This window comes from Eubalaena glacialis, chromosome 12 (assembly GCF_028564815.1).
Source record: "Eubalaena glacialis isolate mEubGla1 chromosome 12, mEubGla1.1.hap2.+ XY, whole genome shotgun sequence".
Lineage (NCBI taxonomy): Eukaryota > Metazoa > Chordata > Mammalia > Artiodactyla > Balaenidae > Eubalaena > Eubalaena glacialis.
This window is the reverse complement of record NC_083727.1, coordinates 30,083,267-30,098,321: the sequence shown is the minus strand read 5'-3', so window position 1 is coordinate 30,098,321 and position 15,055 is coordinate 30,083,267. Positions and strand designations below refer to the sequence as shown.

The 15,055-nt window shown below is 37.7% G+C and overlaps 1 protein-coding gene across 6 annotated transcripts in view; it reads left to right on the top strand.

Moving 5' to 3' along the window:
- Nucleotides 1–15,055, top strand: part of EYA4 (EYA transcriptional coactivator and phosphatase 4) — a 254,866-nt gene that overhangs the window by 172,668 nt on the left and 67,143 nt on the right. For all 6 annotated transcript variants that reach the window (XM_061207620.1, XM_061207624.1, XM_061207623.1 and 3 more), the window contains one exon: nucleotides 14,096–14,220. In XM_061207620.1, the coding sequence (XP_061063603.1) occupies nucleotides 14,096–14,220 (125 nt within the window). The remainder of the gene's footprint in view (nucleotides 1–14,095; nucleotides 14,221–15,055) is intronic.

Below are 15,055 nucleotides of genomic sequence, written 5' to 3'. Positions count from 1 at the left end.
AGAGAATGTTAAAAGAGTCTGTGAGAGATCCTGGTGGAGATGACAAGTATAGCATTGTAGATAAGATCTGGTACTTAGAAGAGATTTGAGGGCTGAAGAGGGAGGGATTTTGAATTGATTAACAAAAAATAGTTGTTAAAGACATAAATATGTGTGGAAATTCCCCAGAAGGGTGTTTACCTGAGTGACATGAGATGAGGGCTCAGGCTGCAAGATTACCGGCATCAAAAGGTTAAGAGGACAAGAATGACCCACGAAGAAATCTGAAAATTGATGGCCAGATGTGACGTCAAGAAACCAGGAAAGAGTAGTTGTATCAATTAAGATGGTTTCAAGTGCAGGTAATAGAGAAGCTGACTCATGGAGCTTTAAACAATAAGGTACTTTATTGGTTCACATAACTGGAATTCCGGAGGTAGAATGGCCTCTGAGTGGTTGATCCAGGAGCTCAGTAACTTCATGGAGAAATCACTTTCCTTTGTCTCCTTTTGCTCTGCCCTCCACAGTTTTGGATTTGCCCTAAGGCTATTTCTCCACTGGCGATAAAATGACTGGGGGTAGAAATCAACACTCCATGCTCCCTCGTTCACATCCAGCTGAAGATTCAGTTTGGATCTGGAAGCTCTTTGAGAAGTGTGAAGAGGAACTTACCTACAAGTCTCCAGCAAATTATTCCTTGGGTCTCGTTGGCACAAATATGGTTACCTTAGGATTCCTGAAACAATCATTAACTGGGAAGATGAATTAGGCTGCCATCTCCTGGAAATGAGGGTAGACTTAGTTTTCTCTAAGACACTGAGCTTTTTTGGTGGGAAATGAATACCTAAACAAAAATTAAGATTCTTTTAGGTAAAAGGGAATGAATTAAAAATGGCGAACCCATAACCAGGCAACAGGACCACTACAAAATTATTAGATAAGCCTAAGAGGAAGAAATTTTGAGGAGAAGTCATTAACAATGTGAAATGCCAAAGAGGGGCCAAACTAAGAGTTAAAGAAAAAGCCCATTATATTAGGAATTGGGAGGAGGTGAATCTAGATAGACTCTGGAAACTGATTGAAGTGGAAAGAAGATTGCTGTGAGGTGAGAAAGAAAATACGAAGCATTGACTCTAATTTGAAGATTCTGGGTTTTGAAAGGAAGAGCAATGTTTATATAGCAACTAGAGGGGGGAAATAGAAAGAGGAGTCCTTTTTTGCAACCACCTATTCCTGTGTCAAAGTCTAGTCTATGGCTGCTGATTAGGTTCTGTTGAAGCTCTTCCAGTGACCAGTTGTACGAACCTAGTCAACTTGTCAAGCCCTCTTGAGTTCCCAATCACTTTAAAGGCAGAAAAACAAAGCTCTGTTTTTTTTTTTTGTTTTGTTTTTGTTTTTAATCTCACAGAGTTGTTAAATTTCATAAATATTTTAAAGAAGAAAATAATATTATTTTTAATTTTAGGTGTCTGTGTATATGTGTGTTTAGGAGAGATTTTAAATGTTATGCTCTACTGAGGCTTCAAAAAATATTTGGGGACTGAAAATAGAACAGTTTTACTTTCAACCTCATTGCTTGGTGCTATGGTCTAAATATTTGTGTCTCCTCAAAATTCATATGTTGAAATCCTAACCCCTCAAAATGATAGTATCAGGAAATGGTCTTTGAGAGGTGCTTAGATCATGAGGGTGGAGCCCTCTCATGGATGGGATTAGTGCCCTTATAAAAGAGGCTCCAGAGAGTTCCTTTGCCACTTCCACCATGTGAGGACACAGTGGGAAAGCAGAAAACATGAATCAGGAACAGGGCCCGCACCGGGGGAACTCAACCCTGCTGCACCTTGATCTTGGGCTTCCTAGCATCCAGACTGTGAGCAATAAATTTCTGTAGTTTATAAGCTACCCAGCCTGTGGTATTTTGTTATAGCAGCCTGAACATACTAAGATACTTGATCTTAAGCTAAAATTTGGATTTTGCAAAGAATATAAGAAAATGTTTAATTTCAGGTAAAACTATGTTTTTACTAAAAATATAGAAAACGTAGTACCTGATTACATGCTAGGCACTCATTAAATAATTATTAATTTACTCTATTCTTCAAATTTAAAGATGAAAAAATACTAAAGATTCTGTCAATCAAATTGTAAAATTCTTTATATTTGAACTGTATTTTTTTTATCAGAGAGTTGATTTTAAAAAACAATAAAACTATGCCACAGAAAACTAATGATATTGAGGTGTGTGATCAAGCCTAGGTAACTAGGACTAACTAGGTCAGTCAGTTGAAATTACGGGAAAATCTATTCACACATTCAACAACTATTAATTGAACACTTACATGCCAGGCACAGTTCTAGGCACTATAGATACAGCCATGAATAAAAACTCCCCTCCTGTCATGAGCATACATTTTAGAGGGAGAGACAACTAACTAATAAATTAATATATACTATGTCAGGGGAGATAATTGCCTTGAAGTAGAATAAAGCAGTATAAATGGTACAATTATAATATAAATTGGATAGTGGGTAATTATTGGGTGAGGTTGTTGCTGTTTTATAAGGAGGGCAGAGAAAGGCTCTCTGAATAGAGGGGGTCTGAGCAGAGGAACAGGACAAGTAGGATGGCTGAGGGAACGGTGCTCCAGGGAAAGGGAACATCAAGTGCAAAGAGCCTGTTCTAGGAGCCTGTTGGGTATGTTTGAAGATGGGCAGGTCAGGGTTGGGGAGATGGTGTGCCATGGGCTGGAGGAGCTCCATGAGTGAGGGAATCACTTGGGAGCCAAGGTCAGGGAAATGGTGCATCGGTGTATCACATAAAGAAGTGACCTGAGAGGCCAGGTGAGCGACTGGGGAATTTCTCTAGGAGCGATGGGAAAGCGTTAGAAGGTTTTGAGCAGAAGATGAACTTGGTTTGAGTTGGTTATTGCAAAGCTCCACTCTGACTCCCATGGGGAGGAAAGGCTGTCCTAGGGCAAGCATGAAATTGAGAGATACAAACAAATGCAGCTTCCTGTTTTCCTTTTAAATACAGAGTAAAAATGAAGCCATCCACCTAGGAAGTTTGTCCAAGTAATAGCATGGATAGACCTACTCTAAGAAATAGATAGTATTGGTTTGTAATTAGTAGCGCAGTAACTATTCATAGAGAAATAATCCAGCAGACACTGGTCAACCTCACTTAGGTATTTGGTGAACCTTGCTTTGTAGCAGTTAGAATAAGAAGCACACCCTCCCCCTTTAGCCCCAACAAACTACAACAGATTATTGAGTTTAGGGTCCTAAAGAGTAATGCCATTATGCCATTTTATCGTAAAGAAAAAATTACATTGTAGGTATTTTTGTCAAGCTTTTAGGAACTGTTCAGTGCTTTAAATTAAGAACAGTGTGTGTTCCCCTTAAATGTTCATGGTTGGAACACATCTAACTTTATGCAATATTTATTTTTTTTTTATTTTTGGTTGCGTTGAGTCTTCGTTTCTGTGCGAGGGCTTTCTCTAGGTGCGGCAAGCGGGGGCCACTCTTCATCGCGGTGCGCGGGCCTCTCACTATCGCGGCCTCTCTTGTTGCGGAGCACAGACTCCAGACGCGCAGGCTCAGTAATTGTGGCTCACGGGTCTGGTTGCTCCGCGGCATGTGGGATCTTCCCAGACCAGAGCTCGAACCCGTGTCCCCTGCACTGGCAGGCAGATTCTCAACCACTGCGCCACCAGGGAAGGCCTATGCAATATTTAAACACCTTTTTGGCAGTGAGACTCATGGGACAGTGATCTCAAAGCTTCTCTCATCCTACATTTTATAGGCTACACAGCAACTGATTTCAGAATTTAGGAGCAGCCGTCTGTATTTTCTAGGCAGAATTTACAGAATGATTTTGCTTTGGAAAACGAGAAAAGTAAAGATTGCATGTGAGCCTAACAAAATACCATTCAATTTGCCTGATAATTTTTGCCAAGATTTTTGTCTTGAGGGCCGACCATAGAGCACTGTTCTACACCCCCAGCTTTTGCAAACCACCTATCTTTTCCTAAGGGACCTTAACAGATGAAGCATTGAATTCTCTGCAGTCAGTGTTACCTCCCACCTGGGAAAAAGACAGCCCTGTAATTGAATCCCAGCATATGCATTGTCATCCCTCCTGCCTGTCCCTCTGGTGCTACAGCAAATTAAAAGATCTCCAAGCTCAGCCTGCCTTCCAGCTGCCAGCCCCTGGTAGACATGAGGGAGCCAGAAGGGGCCAGGTGGAGCAGTTTTGAGTTGCATTAAACACACAGCACAAGGAGGTTGGCCGTAACTTCCCAATGAATATTTATACCAGCCCCATTTCTCGTCTTGCTCTTTGGCATGGATCGGAGAGCTGAGCTCCTGCTGATTTCAAGGGCCCTGCATTGTGTTTGGACCTGCTCCGTGAAGTATTACGTCAGATGAGCAATGGGCCCCAAGTTCCTATCACTAAGATGGCTGTTTGACTTTTTTTTTTTTTTAGTGGAGACTATCATGTTATGGGGTCATAAGGATGGGGCAGTGGGGGAGTTCCCTGACGTCTCCTGGCATTGCTGGCTGTTCTGTGAATTACACACAGCCTCAACCATTGCTTCCTGTGGAGTGGAACTTTAATTGCTTGTATTAAGAGCCGCACAACACTCTGGTTGGTATATTGGTATATTACTGCATTTTCTTCATTGTTTTCTTAGAGGTTTTATTTTTGTTTGGTAAGGTCAGGCACTTATCACAGGGCTCCCTCCTCACATTTCACATTCTGATCCCCCGTGGCAGGTGCTAACTTCCTTGCGTTCAAAGTGAATGGGTTGAGTAACCTCATAAAGATACAGAATGTCTTGGCATAGAAAGGGAGAGAGTACAGAATGCCTGTCTGTGGAAGACTCACAGTGTTATTTCGAGAGCTGTGTAAACCTGAGAAGATATTCAGAAAGCCATCTACACACACACCCATTAACTTTTTCTAAGTAGTAAATCATAGACTTAGATTCCTGTTCCTGATTCCCAATCCATATTGTTATCTAATAAAGCACATGCCATATGGTTATTTTAGGATCAGATTTCTAAAGAGAAATCATTTTTTCATTGTTTCATTGTGTGACACAACAAACTTTAGACCAGTGATACAAAATGAACTTATTTACAAAACAGAAGCAGACATAGAAAACAAACTTAAGGTTACCAAAGGGGAAAGGTGGTGGGGAGGATAAATTAGGAATTTGGGAGTAGCATATATACACTACTATATATAAAATAGATATTTTATATATTTTATGTATAAAATAGATAAACAGTAAGGACCCACTACTGTATAGCACAGGAAACTACACTCAATATTTTGTAATAACCTGAAAAAGAATATATATATATCTCTCTCTCTCTGAATCACTTCACTGTACACATATATATAGGTGTGTATATACATATATATGTATATCTCAATCACTTCGCTGTACACCTGAAACTAACACAACACTGTAAATCAACTATACTTCAATAAAAATTTAAACAATTAAAATAAAATGTTCTAAATCAATCTCAAAAAAATAAAATTACCTTCTTAGATAACTAAATATAAATAATTAGAAAGAGGGCTGTGATCATGAGAATCCAGCATACGTTCTCTAAGCAAAAGCCATGCCAGAATAGCCTGACAGCAATACCAGAAAAGAGGAACAAAGGCCTGCATTATACTTAGCACATATGGGATTCAACAACGTGTGTCTCAAAGGCTCTTGATATATTTATGAGGAAAATACAGAAAAATAGAGACTGAAAGATAGTACTGCTATTAGCTCAATAACTATTTCCCAGTGATATAGATCTAAAGATATAACTCTAGTGGCTTCTTCAAGACCTGTCCTTGACATTGGCCTGTTCAACATGTTTATTGTGACTTGGCAGTGAGTGCACGCTAGGAAAGTTTATGGGTGTCGTGGCACAGGGAAAGAATACTTGGAACAGTAGAATCAGAATCTGACAAGACAAGATGAACCAGTGGACTCAATCCAACAAGATAGCATTTAAGAGGAACATATGAAAAACTGTTCACTTAGGTTCCAAATGCCAATGGCATGTGTTGTGGCTGAGAGAAAACAAGGCTCTAAAGCATCACATGGGACAAATCATAGGGGTTTGGTTGGCTGGGTTTCAGTGTATGTTCATACTGTAAAGTGTCTGATAGCAAAGCTAGTGTACTCTTCAGACTATACTGATGGGTCCAGAGTGATCCTTTTAATATTCCTGCCATGTTTTGCACCTCTAAGGCTCTGAGTTGGGACATTCCTCTTTGAGGTTTGAAGGGAAGTTATGGGAAAGAAAGTTTAGACTTGCCCCATGTCAATGGGTTAAATTTCTTCCAGGACCAAAGTTGCATGGGAACCATGTATGGAAGACTTTCTGATTAATAAGTGAGGGGAAAATGAAATGGGCTGCCTCTTAAGAAAACAATTTTCTTGATACTACAGGTTTTCAAACAGACAAATCAGGCATTTATTGACAGCATTGTAGAAGTGACTGTAGTAATAGCTAACATTCATAAAGATACACTGTGTGCCAAATTCTGTGTAATTTGCGTGCGTGATCTTATTTCATTCACTCAGTAACCCTCCGGTGGGTATCGTTAACTCCATTTTTGAGCCTGAAGTCTATTGACTGGTAAGTGATAGAGATGGAGTTTAAAACCCAGGTTTCAGCCTATAGTACAGGCCCTTAACATAGCACTCACAGCCTTGTGCATAAAATGGTATTTTTGCATTCAAGGACATTGAATGTCCCTCAAGACTCCGAAATTCCATCATTTTCATAGGGAGCTATCTTTATTGTGTACATTACGCTAATGCTTTGCTCTTTTCAATTCAACATTCTAGCATTGAAAAACCCTCATTCAATCATCCAGTAAAATGTTTGATCCTTGCTGGTAGAGTTTTTTCCTTAGAAAAAGAGTCTATATAGTTCTTGGTATAATTAATGGTATTAGATGTTTTTATTGTGGCCGTATGGCTTTATTCTTCTGCTTACTGGAGGGAAATAATTTCCTGCTTCATTAACCATGGTTTGTAACTGATCTAACAGAAACTTGAGTCCTGTACTATTCAAATAACGGTTGGAGAATTCATTGGGCTTTTTTTCCTTTGTTTTCAAAGTAAAGGAGGGGGGGGTTGAAAACCTAAATTTAGAGAAATGTTTTAGAGATACATTTTAAAGAAATTTACTCACATTTCTTGGGTGGGGAGACCATGTTTTATCTAAATAATCTGTTAAGAGTCGTGGTGAAGAAAGGGCCAGAGCTGTAGGACTCGTCTAGATCTGTAAGGAAGCCCTGGAAAGGAAGGACTGTAAAAGTGTCCAGAGAACAGTGTGTCCATGGCTTTATTTGCTGTTACTCCAGGGCCTGAGGTCACTCTGGCAGACGGGTCACTTGCACTGCAAGCATTCAGGCTGGCCTCAGGGACAGGCATGAGGTCACTGGCAAATTGCAAGAATAGCTCCCATTATTCATGGCCCACTTCCCTGATCCTTGTTGATAGGGGTTTTCTTCCTCCAACATTTCCTTTTCTCTGCAGCAGAGCCCAGTTCTGATGATGTCTGCTGAAATGGGCTAGTGAGGGCCTCCTTCTGGGACTGTCTGGCCACCTGATCAGTGGCATAGACACCGTGCAGCAGACAGCATCCACATCTCCCAGCCTAACTGAGCCAGGGGAGAAACTGGCTCAGGACTGCAGCTGAGACAAGGGTTTCTTGGCTCCTACTCTGAAATGTGTTGGTTTAAGGTGGACGGATGTGCTTTCTCCAGAGAGTGGGAATTGGTACCCAGTAGTGACATGCCTATGACTTTCATCTGATCTAAATTGACCAAATGGCTTTATTATATTTTTTCTTGCACAGTGGTTTTCTGTATCCATGCAGAGCATCTTCCTCCCCACCCTCTTGCACACACACACACACACACACACCCCTCACTCATTTGGGAGTTCTAACATTGCACATGCAGATATGAAACCTTCCATACACATTGACATCACACTGCTAATCCCCGTCTCCCTCCACCCATCCCTTTGCTCTCCTACTAGCCTCCAAGCTCTCAGAAGATACTTTCTGGATTCCTAGAAATGTCCCTGAACTTCCTGGATGCTCAAGCAGTGTTTGTTGAACCAGAGTACTCTTGACTCCAAGTAATTCAAATCACTTCATCAGCATTTTTCCTATTCCTATTTTATTATTTATCCTTAGCACTCACTAAGTACCCCACACAATTCTAAGTGTAGAGGAAAAAAGCAATGAATAGAAAATAATCCCTACCCTAATGCAACCTACACTCTCATTATTTAAGTAAAAGCTGATTTTGTTATTCCAATTTTTCAGCTAAGGAGGATGAAAAGGCTTATATTACATAAAAAAGGAAGTTATGAGTAAAGCAAATACCTGAACTTTTGCCCTTAAATGCATTCTGACGGTCAAAATGAAAATTGGCTAGTTAGGTAGACTCTGAGAGCTTGGGACACAGAGCCCTGCATACATACTGTCCACTTTATGCAAAGAGAAAAGCTGGCATGAGAGTGAATGCCTTTGAAAGTCTAGGATGTTTTAACATTTCTTGGGTCATGAAGAATTGATGGAATCTCAGCCTGTAAATAAACAGGCTATGATTCATTACCAGGCTCTGTGCAGAAGGAATCATGGTTTCTGAGTTACAGGAGACTCTAAATGCACAAATATAAAGCATGCTCTTCCTTGGGTTTGAAGAGGATATTTAAGTCTGCTAGAAATAAATTCCACCTATGCTACAGAAGAATGCAGACAAGAACCAAGAAAACAGCTGCACGTGACCTGCAAGTCTTCTTTCTTTTCTTTTTTTTTTTAAAGAGTTTTTGTGTTTATGGATCAGTTTGTTTTTTATATTGTCCAGAAAGATGCTAGTATGCACATGGCCTTATGACATGGGTTGAAAGTGACATCTCGGAAGAAAAAAAGGGGCACCTTTATGCCTATATATACATTCTTTTGAAAATTCTTTTCCAATGTGGGTTATCACAGGATATTGAATATAGTTGTCTGTGCTATTTAGAAACGGGTCTCCTTTAAATATGGTAATGTAGATTTGTCAGAGTAGATGCTTATATTGAGTGGAGTATTTTTTGAAAACCATTCAAAATGTTTTATTGCAAGAATATGCATTCCTAATTGTGGTTTCACAGTGTGAAAAAATTAAAGTCACTTTTAAAAAAGGGAAACATATAATGTGACAGAAAGAACCTGGGCTCCAGCATCAAATAGACTTGAGTTCAAGTCTTGGTGCTACTACTTTCAACCTATGAGGTCTTGGGCATGCTGTATATCCTCTCTGAGTCTCAATTTCTTTATCTATAAAATATGGAAAATAATATGCACATCAGTGTGTTAATGTAAAGATTAACAGAGAGGATATATTTGAAGTACCAAGCGTAGGCTGTGTCTTACAATATGTACTCAGTAAAAACTGGTAGCTGTTAAACATTTTCTGCTGTTGAACTCTAAGGTAAACTTTCTATTTTATATATTACATTTTGTATGAACTAGACTTAAAAAGAATCTGAAGTTTAACATACAAAAGAAAGTACAGAGATATTCTTACTGTATAGTTTATAGTTTATAGCAATAATGTATAGTTTATAGCAATAATGCATGCCTATTCTCTAAAGGCTCTATTAATTGTAAGAAATAGCAACCCATTAAAATAAATTCAAGCAAAGGGGACTTACTGTAAAGAGCCAGATAGTTGCATTTTGGTTTCCTGGAAACTGGAATGTAAGATACAAAGGCTATTTTTGTTTTGTTTTGCAGGAGTGACATATTCCTGCTCCTCTCTGTAGTGTGGGCTCCATCCTTTCATTCCTGACTGATTTTCCTTGCTTCCTCATGTTGCATGTGGTTCAGATTGGCTGTGAGCCCCTACACTACCTTGCAGTTTCAGTAATACTACCAACCAGATGCTTCCCCTAGAACCCCTTCTTTGAATTCATCAAAACCCAGCTAACAATTTCTGAGAAAATTTTCTAGACTCTTTAAGTAAGTTCACACTATTGATAGTAACAATGCTCCCTGCCCCACTCCTTGGAAAACTCGCCTCTATAATCTCCCATCGACCCATCTTGGTTTTAGTAATCCTGTGGCGCAGGCACCCTGCGCGCCAACAACCACTGCTAACATCAATCCTCCAACTGATTTTTTTCATGACTCCCCAGATCAACAACCCTCGATGCCTCCTCATTGCCTATAGGTCAAGAATAAACTCCCTGGAGGTCCAGTGGTTAAGACTCTGTGCTTTCACTGCAGGGGTCGCCGGTTCGATCCCTGGTCGGGGAACTAAGATCCCACATGCCGCATGGCACAGTCAAAAAAAAACAAAAAAACAAAAAAAGAGGAATAAACTCCTCAAGTTTGACAGCACGTTCCCCTGGCACCCTAAAATGAACTTAGTGTGATGAAACCTCTCTGGCCAAAGGTTTTTGTCTTGCTTTGGCCTCTGCTCCTGAATGCTCCCCTCTGAGGGCCCCATCCACCTCCTAAGTCTTATGGAGCCTCTTACCTTCTACGCAGCATTTATCCCAACCACTTATCAAATTTCTATACAACCCCTTCAGGCATAACCTAGTAGTGAACACGTGGTAAAGCTGGAAAAACCTATTCATATGTCTCCCAAGCCCCACACGCCTCTGGTCAGAGGGAGGGAACGCAGCTCTCAATGTCCTTCTCCAGGATGTGCCCCCAGGCTCTGTCTGGATACTTAATGTACTGTAGTTTTCTATGCACAGGATCTGCTTTCTCATTTAGATCATAAATTTCTTTGAGGGTAGGACCATGGTTTCTCCATTTAGCAAGCCTAACACCTGTGACAGTACTTTGCATGTAATAAGCAATTATTCATTTATTAGTTCAATTAAACTAAAAATATTTATGTCGGGTGGGTTCGGTAGGTGAAGATAAAATCATGAGCATTCGTTGTTTACCATAATTAAGCCTGTTATCAGGAGTGTGCTACCGGTAATACTTTTGGGGGTTCCTACTATTCTCCTCTCCTCCGTGTCTTTTTTATCCGATTGCTATAAAGATTTCTCTTTATCTTATTTTAAGAATTTGACTGTAATGTGCTGAAGGTTTGGTTTTCTTTTTCTTTTTCTCATTTATTGTGTTTCAGGGCTTTACGGGTTGCTGTTTATTATCAAATTTGGCCATTATTTATTCTGAAATTATTCTCTTTCCCTTTCTTGCTTTCTAATAATATTCCACAGGTTACTTTTACTTTATTCAATATTTTCCCCCAACGTTTTGTCTGTCTGCTTCAGTTTGGATAACTTCTACTGGCCCAGTTTCAGATTTACTGATTTTTTTTTTTTTTTTTTTTTGCAGTGCCTTAAAGTCCATCCAAAGACTATTTTTTTATTTAATATATTATAATATTCATTCTAGAACTTTCATTTGGCTCTTTTTTGCAGTTTTCATTTTTTTCTACATGCAATATTTAGATGTAATACATACACGTTATATCCATAATTATACATACATATAAAATATATATGGCACATATGTATATATGCCATATATGTATATATCTATATACGTGGCATATTTATATGTTTATACCTTGTGTACATATCTTTTCCTATAAATTATTTCACATATACACAATAGTTTTTTAAATCCTTGTCTGCTAATTCCAAATCCTGAGTCATCTACAGGTCTGCTTCTATTTACTGTGTTTTCTCTCTACTATGGGTCATATATTCCTGCTTCTTGTTATGACTCAAGATGTCATTCTGAACATTATGTACAAAATAATTTATAGTATTCTGAACATCATGTATTTGTACTTTTCTGAAGATTATGTACAGAAACTCAGTAGAGACTGAAGCATGGTATTTATTTTGTTTTATTTCCCAAAATGTCTAAGTTGTTTGTTCTGGCTGGCTGTGAAAGCAAGGGTCTGAGCATTCAGATTCCTTTTGGAGTTGAGTTGAGCTGGAGCAGACTGTGAATAACCCAGCTTCCAACCTCCTGAACAGCTGCTGTTTTGGTAGTTCAGTGTTTGAACTAGAAAGGCATTGACTGATGTTTCAGATATTTTTGGTTCATGTTTTTATTTATTATTGGCAAGGCCCTTGTACCTGTAACTTTGGTAAATTCACCCATTAGTTCTTGTAGGGTTTTTCTTAATGGATTTCTCAGAATATTTTGCATAAACAATTATGTTACCTGTGAATTAACATTTTTTTTTATACAGCAGGTCCTTATCAGTTACCTATTTGATTGAATTAACAATTTTTCTTTCTAAGCTTTCCCCTTTTTACTTATTCATTTTTGTTTTCTCCCACTGACTGAGTGCCAATAAAATGTTGTGTTGAAGTGGGAAAAAGAGATACTCTTGCCTTAGTTCTGATCTTTCTTTAGTGAGAAATCATTCGATATTTCATCATGAAATAAGATGTAAGATGTAGATTTTTCAAGAATGGCCTTTATCATATGGGAGGCAAATGCTTCTTTTCCTAGTTTTCTGAGAGTTGTATCATGAATGGATAATGAATATTGTCAAATGCTTTTTACACCCATTGAAATTATATTCTGTTAATATATTGAATTACATTTATTGATTTTTAAGTGTTAACTTGAATTCTTGGAATAAAACACACCTGGTCATCATATATTACCCTTTTCATTGCTGGATTTTATTTGATAATAGTTTTTGAAATATTGTTTCATCTATGTTCATGAGAAATATAAATCCATAATTTTTTTTTCTTGGAATTGCCTTTGGCAGACTTTGGATCAGGATAATTCTGGTCTCTTACAGTGGAGTGAAAAGTGTTACCTCCTATTTTTTTCTAAAAGAATTTATAAAAGGTGGCTTTTATTTTTCCTTAAATGTTTGCTAGCATTGACTAATGTGACCATATGGCCCTGGAGTTTTTTTTAAATGTTTAATTATGAACTCAATTTCTTTAATTGGTATAGGACAGTTTTTAAAAGTTGTTATAAGTTTTTATAGTTTGTGTCTTTCAAGAAAGTCTGATTTTATCTAAATTATTGAATTATTTGGCATAATATTGTTCATAATATTCTCTTATTATCCTTTTTAATATCTTCAGTATCTCTAATGATCATCTTCTGGATTTGTAAATTGTCTCTGTTGTTCATAGATTTTCTATTTCAGTGATTTCTGCTTTTTATTGTTTCCTGTCTTCTACTTACTTTGGGTTCAGTTGCCTTTCTTTCACAGGTTTCTTAAGGTAGAAACTTAGGTCACAGATTCTAAACCCTTCTTTTCTTATGTAACCTTTAAAGGTATAAATTTCTCACTAACCACTGCTTTATTTGCATACGACCAATTTTGATTTGATTTTTCCTAAGATTTTATTTTTTAGGGTAGTTTAACACTTACAGCAAAGTTGAACAGTAGGTACAGAGATTTTCCATCTACCCCCTGCCCTGCACATGCATAACCTCCCCTATTATCAGCATCACTCACCGGAATGCTGCATTTGTTACCAAGGATGAACCTACATTGAAAGTACATAGTTTACCTTAGTGTTAACTCTTGGTGCTGTACATTCTGTGAGTTTGCATAATGTATAATGACATACATCTTTCATTACAATATCATACAGAGTATTTTCACTGTCCTAAAAATTCTCTGTGCTCTGCCTATTCATCTCCACCCCAATCCCACCCCTGGCAACTATTCTTTGTGCTGTTGTTGTCACATATTTTACTTTTATCCTATATCATAAATTACACAGTTCACTGTCTTTCATGAATTAAGAGAAAAATAAGATAATCTTTTGTATTTACCTACAAATTTACCTTTCTGTCACTCTTCATTCCTTCCTGTAGATCTGAGTTTTTGTATGGTTATTACAAATAACAAACAAATGAGGAAACTTAACTATCATGGAAGCTTTACTTATTTATTAATTTTTAATGGACCGTCATGTTCACCTGATTAGCCAAAAAGTCTTAGCTGTGGGTTTCAATTCCTATTATTGTGAGATCACCTGCATGCTCAGTAGAGTGATATACATAGTTTATTAAGAAAACATTGCTGAAATTTCAACTTTTTCTCTGTTGCTTCCTGCTCCAACAGGTCTATGGAAATGCAGGACCTAGCAAGTCCTCATCCTCTTGTTGGAGGTGGCGATACTCCTGGTAGCTCCAAACTGGAGAAAGCTAATCTCAGCAGCACATCGGTCACCACAAATGGGACAGGAGGTAAGTGTACAGCCCTGAAGACACCCAGAATCACATTTCAAACTTTGTTGTGGCTTTACATGTTAGGGATCTGCTAGTAAATAAATATTATATCTCATAAGCAATAACATCACAGCATTATACTCAAGTAATATGTAGTTAATGGATTATTTATTGTTCTGTTGATTTTCTTGAAATTTTTGCTCCTCCTCTATAGCTGGAAACATTCAGAAAGAATAGATAGCCCCGAGCAACATTTTGAAGACCTTTAGCAAGGCTTTCTTTTTGTATTTGCCCTTGTACATATTTTTCAAAATGTAAAAAATGTGGCAAAAGGATTTACTCTCTGATCTTACTCAACAACAACAAAAATAGAAAACGGAAAAGAAATTCTACTAGTTTTTGGCTTTATTTTGAATTTTAAGAGAAAGCCTACTCCAAAATTTTTCTTAAAAATGGTTTTTCTTCAAAATGGTTTTGGGAATAGAAAAATGTCCATATCTGCTGCATTTTCTTTTCAAAGAGAGAAATACCTAACATGTATTTAAAATAGGAATTGAATTTTTTTCTAGATACCTTTTCATATGATTAGCTCATAATTATGCCACAACATATGGCAACAATAATAACTATTTCAAATATTTCATCCTATTGTTTTTACAAAATGCATTCAACCTGTCAGAAAATACAATCTGATTTTTGCATCAGAATATGTATATGTAGAAAGCCTATACATATATATGTACATATATACACATATATAAGCTGCATTTTAAATTACTCACAATTATTTTGAAGTTTTGTAGATTTAGCTGTTTTCGTCGAGTGAAAAATTACTTGAAAATTGCTTTAGTTT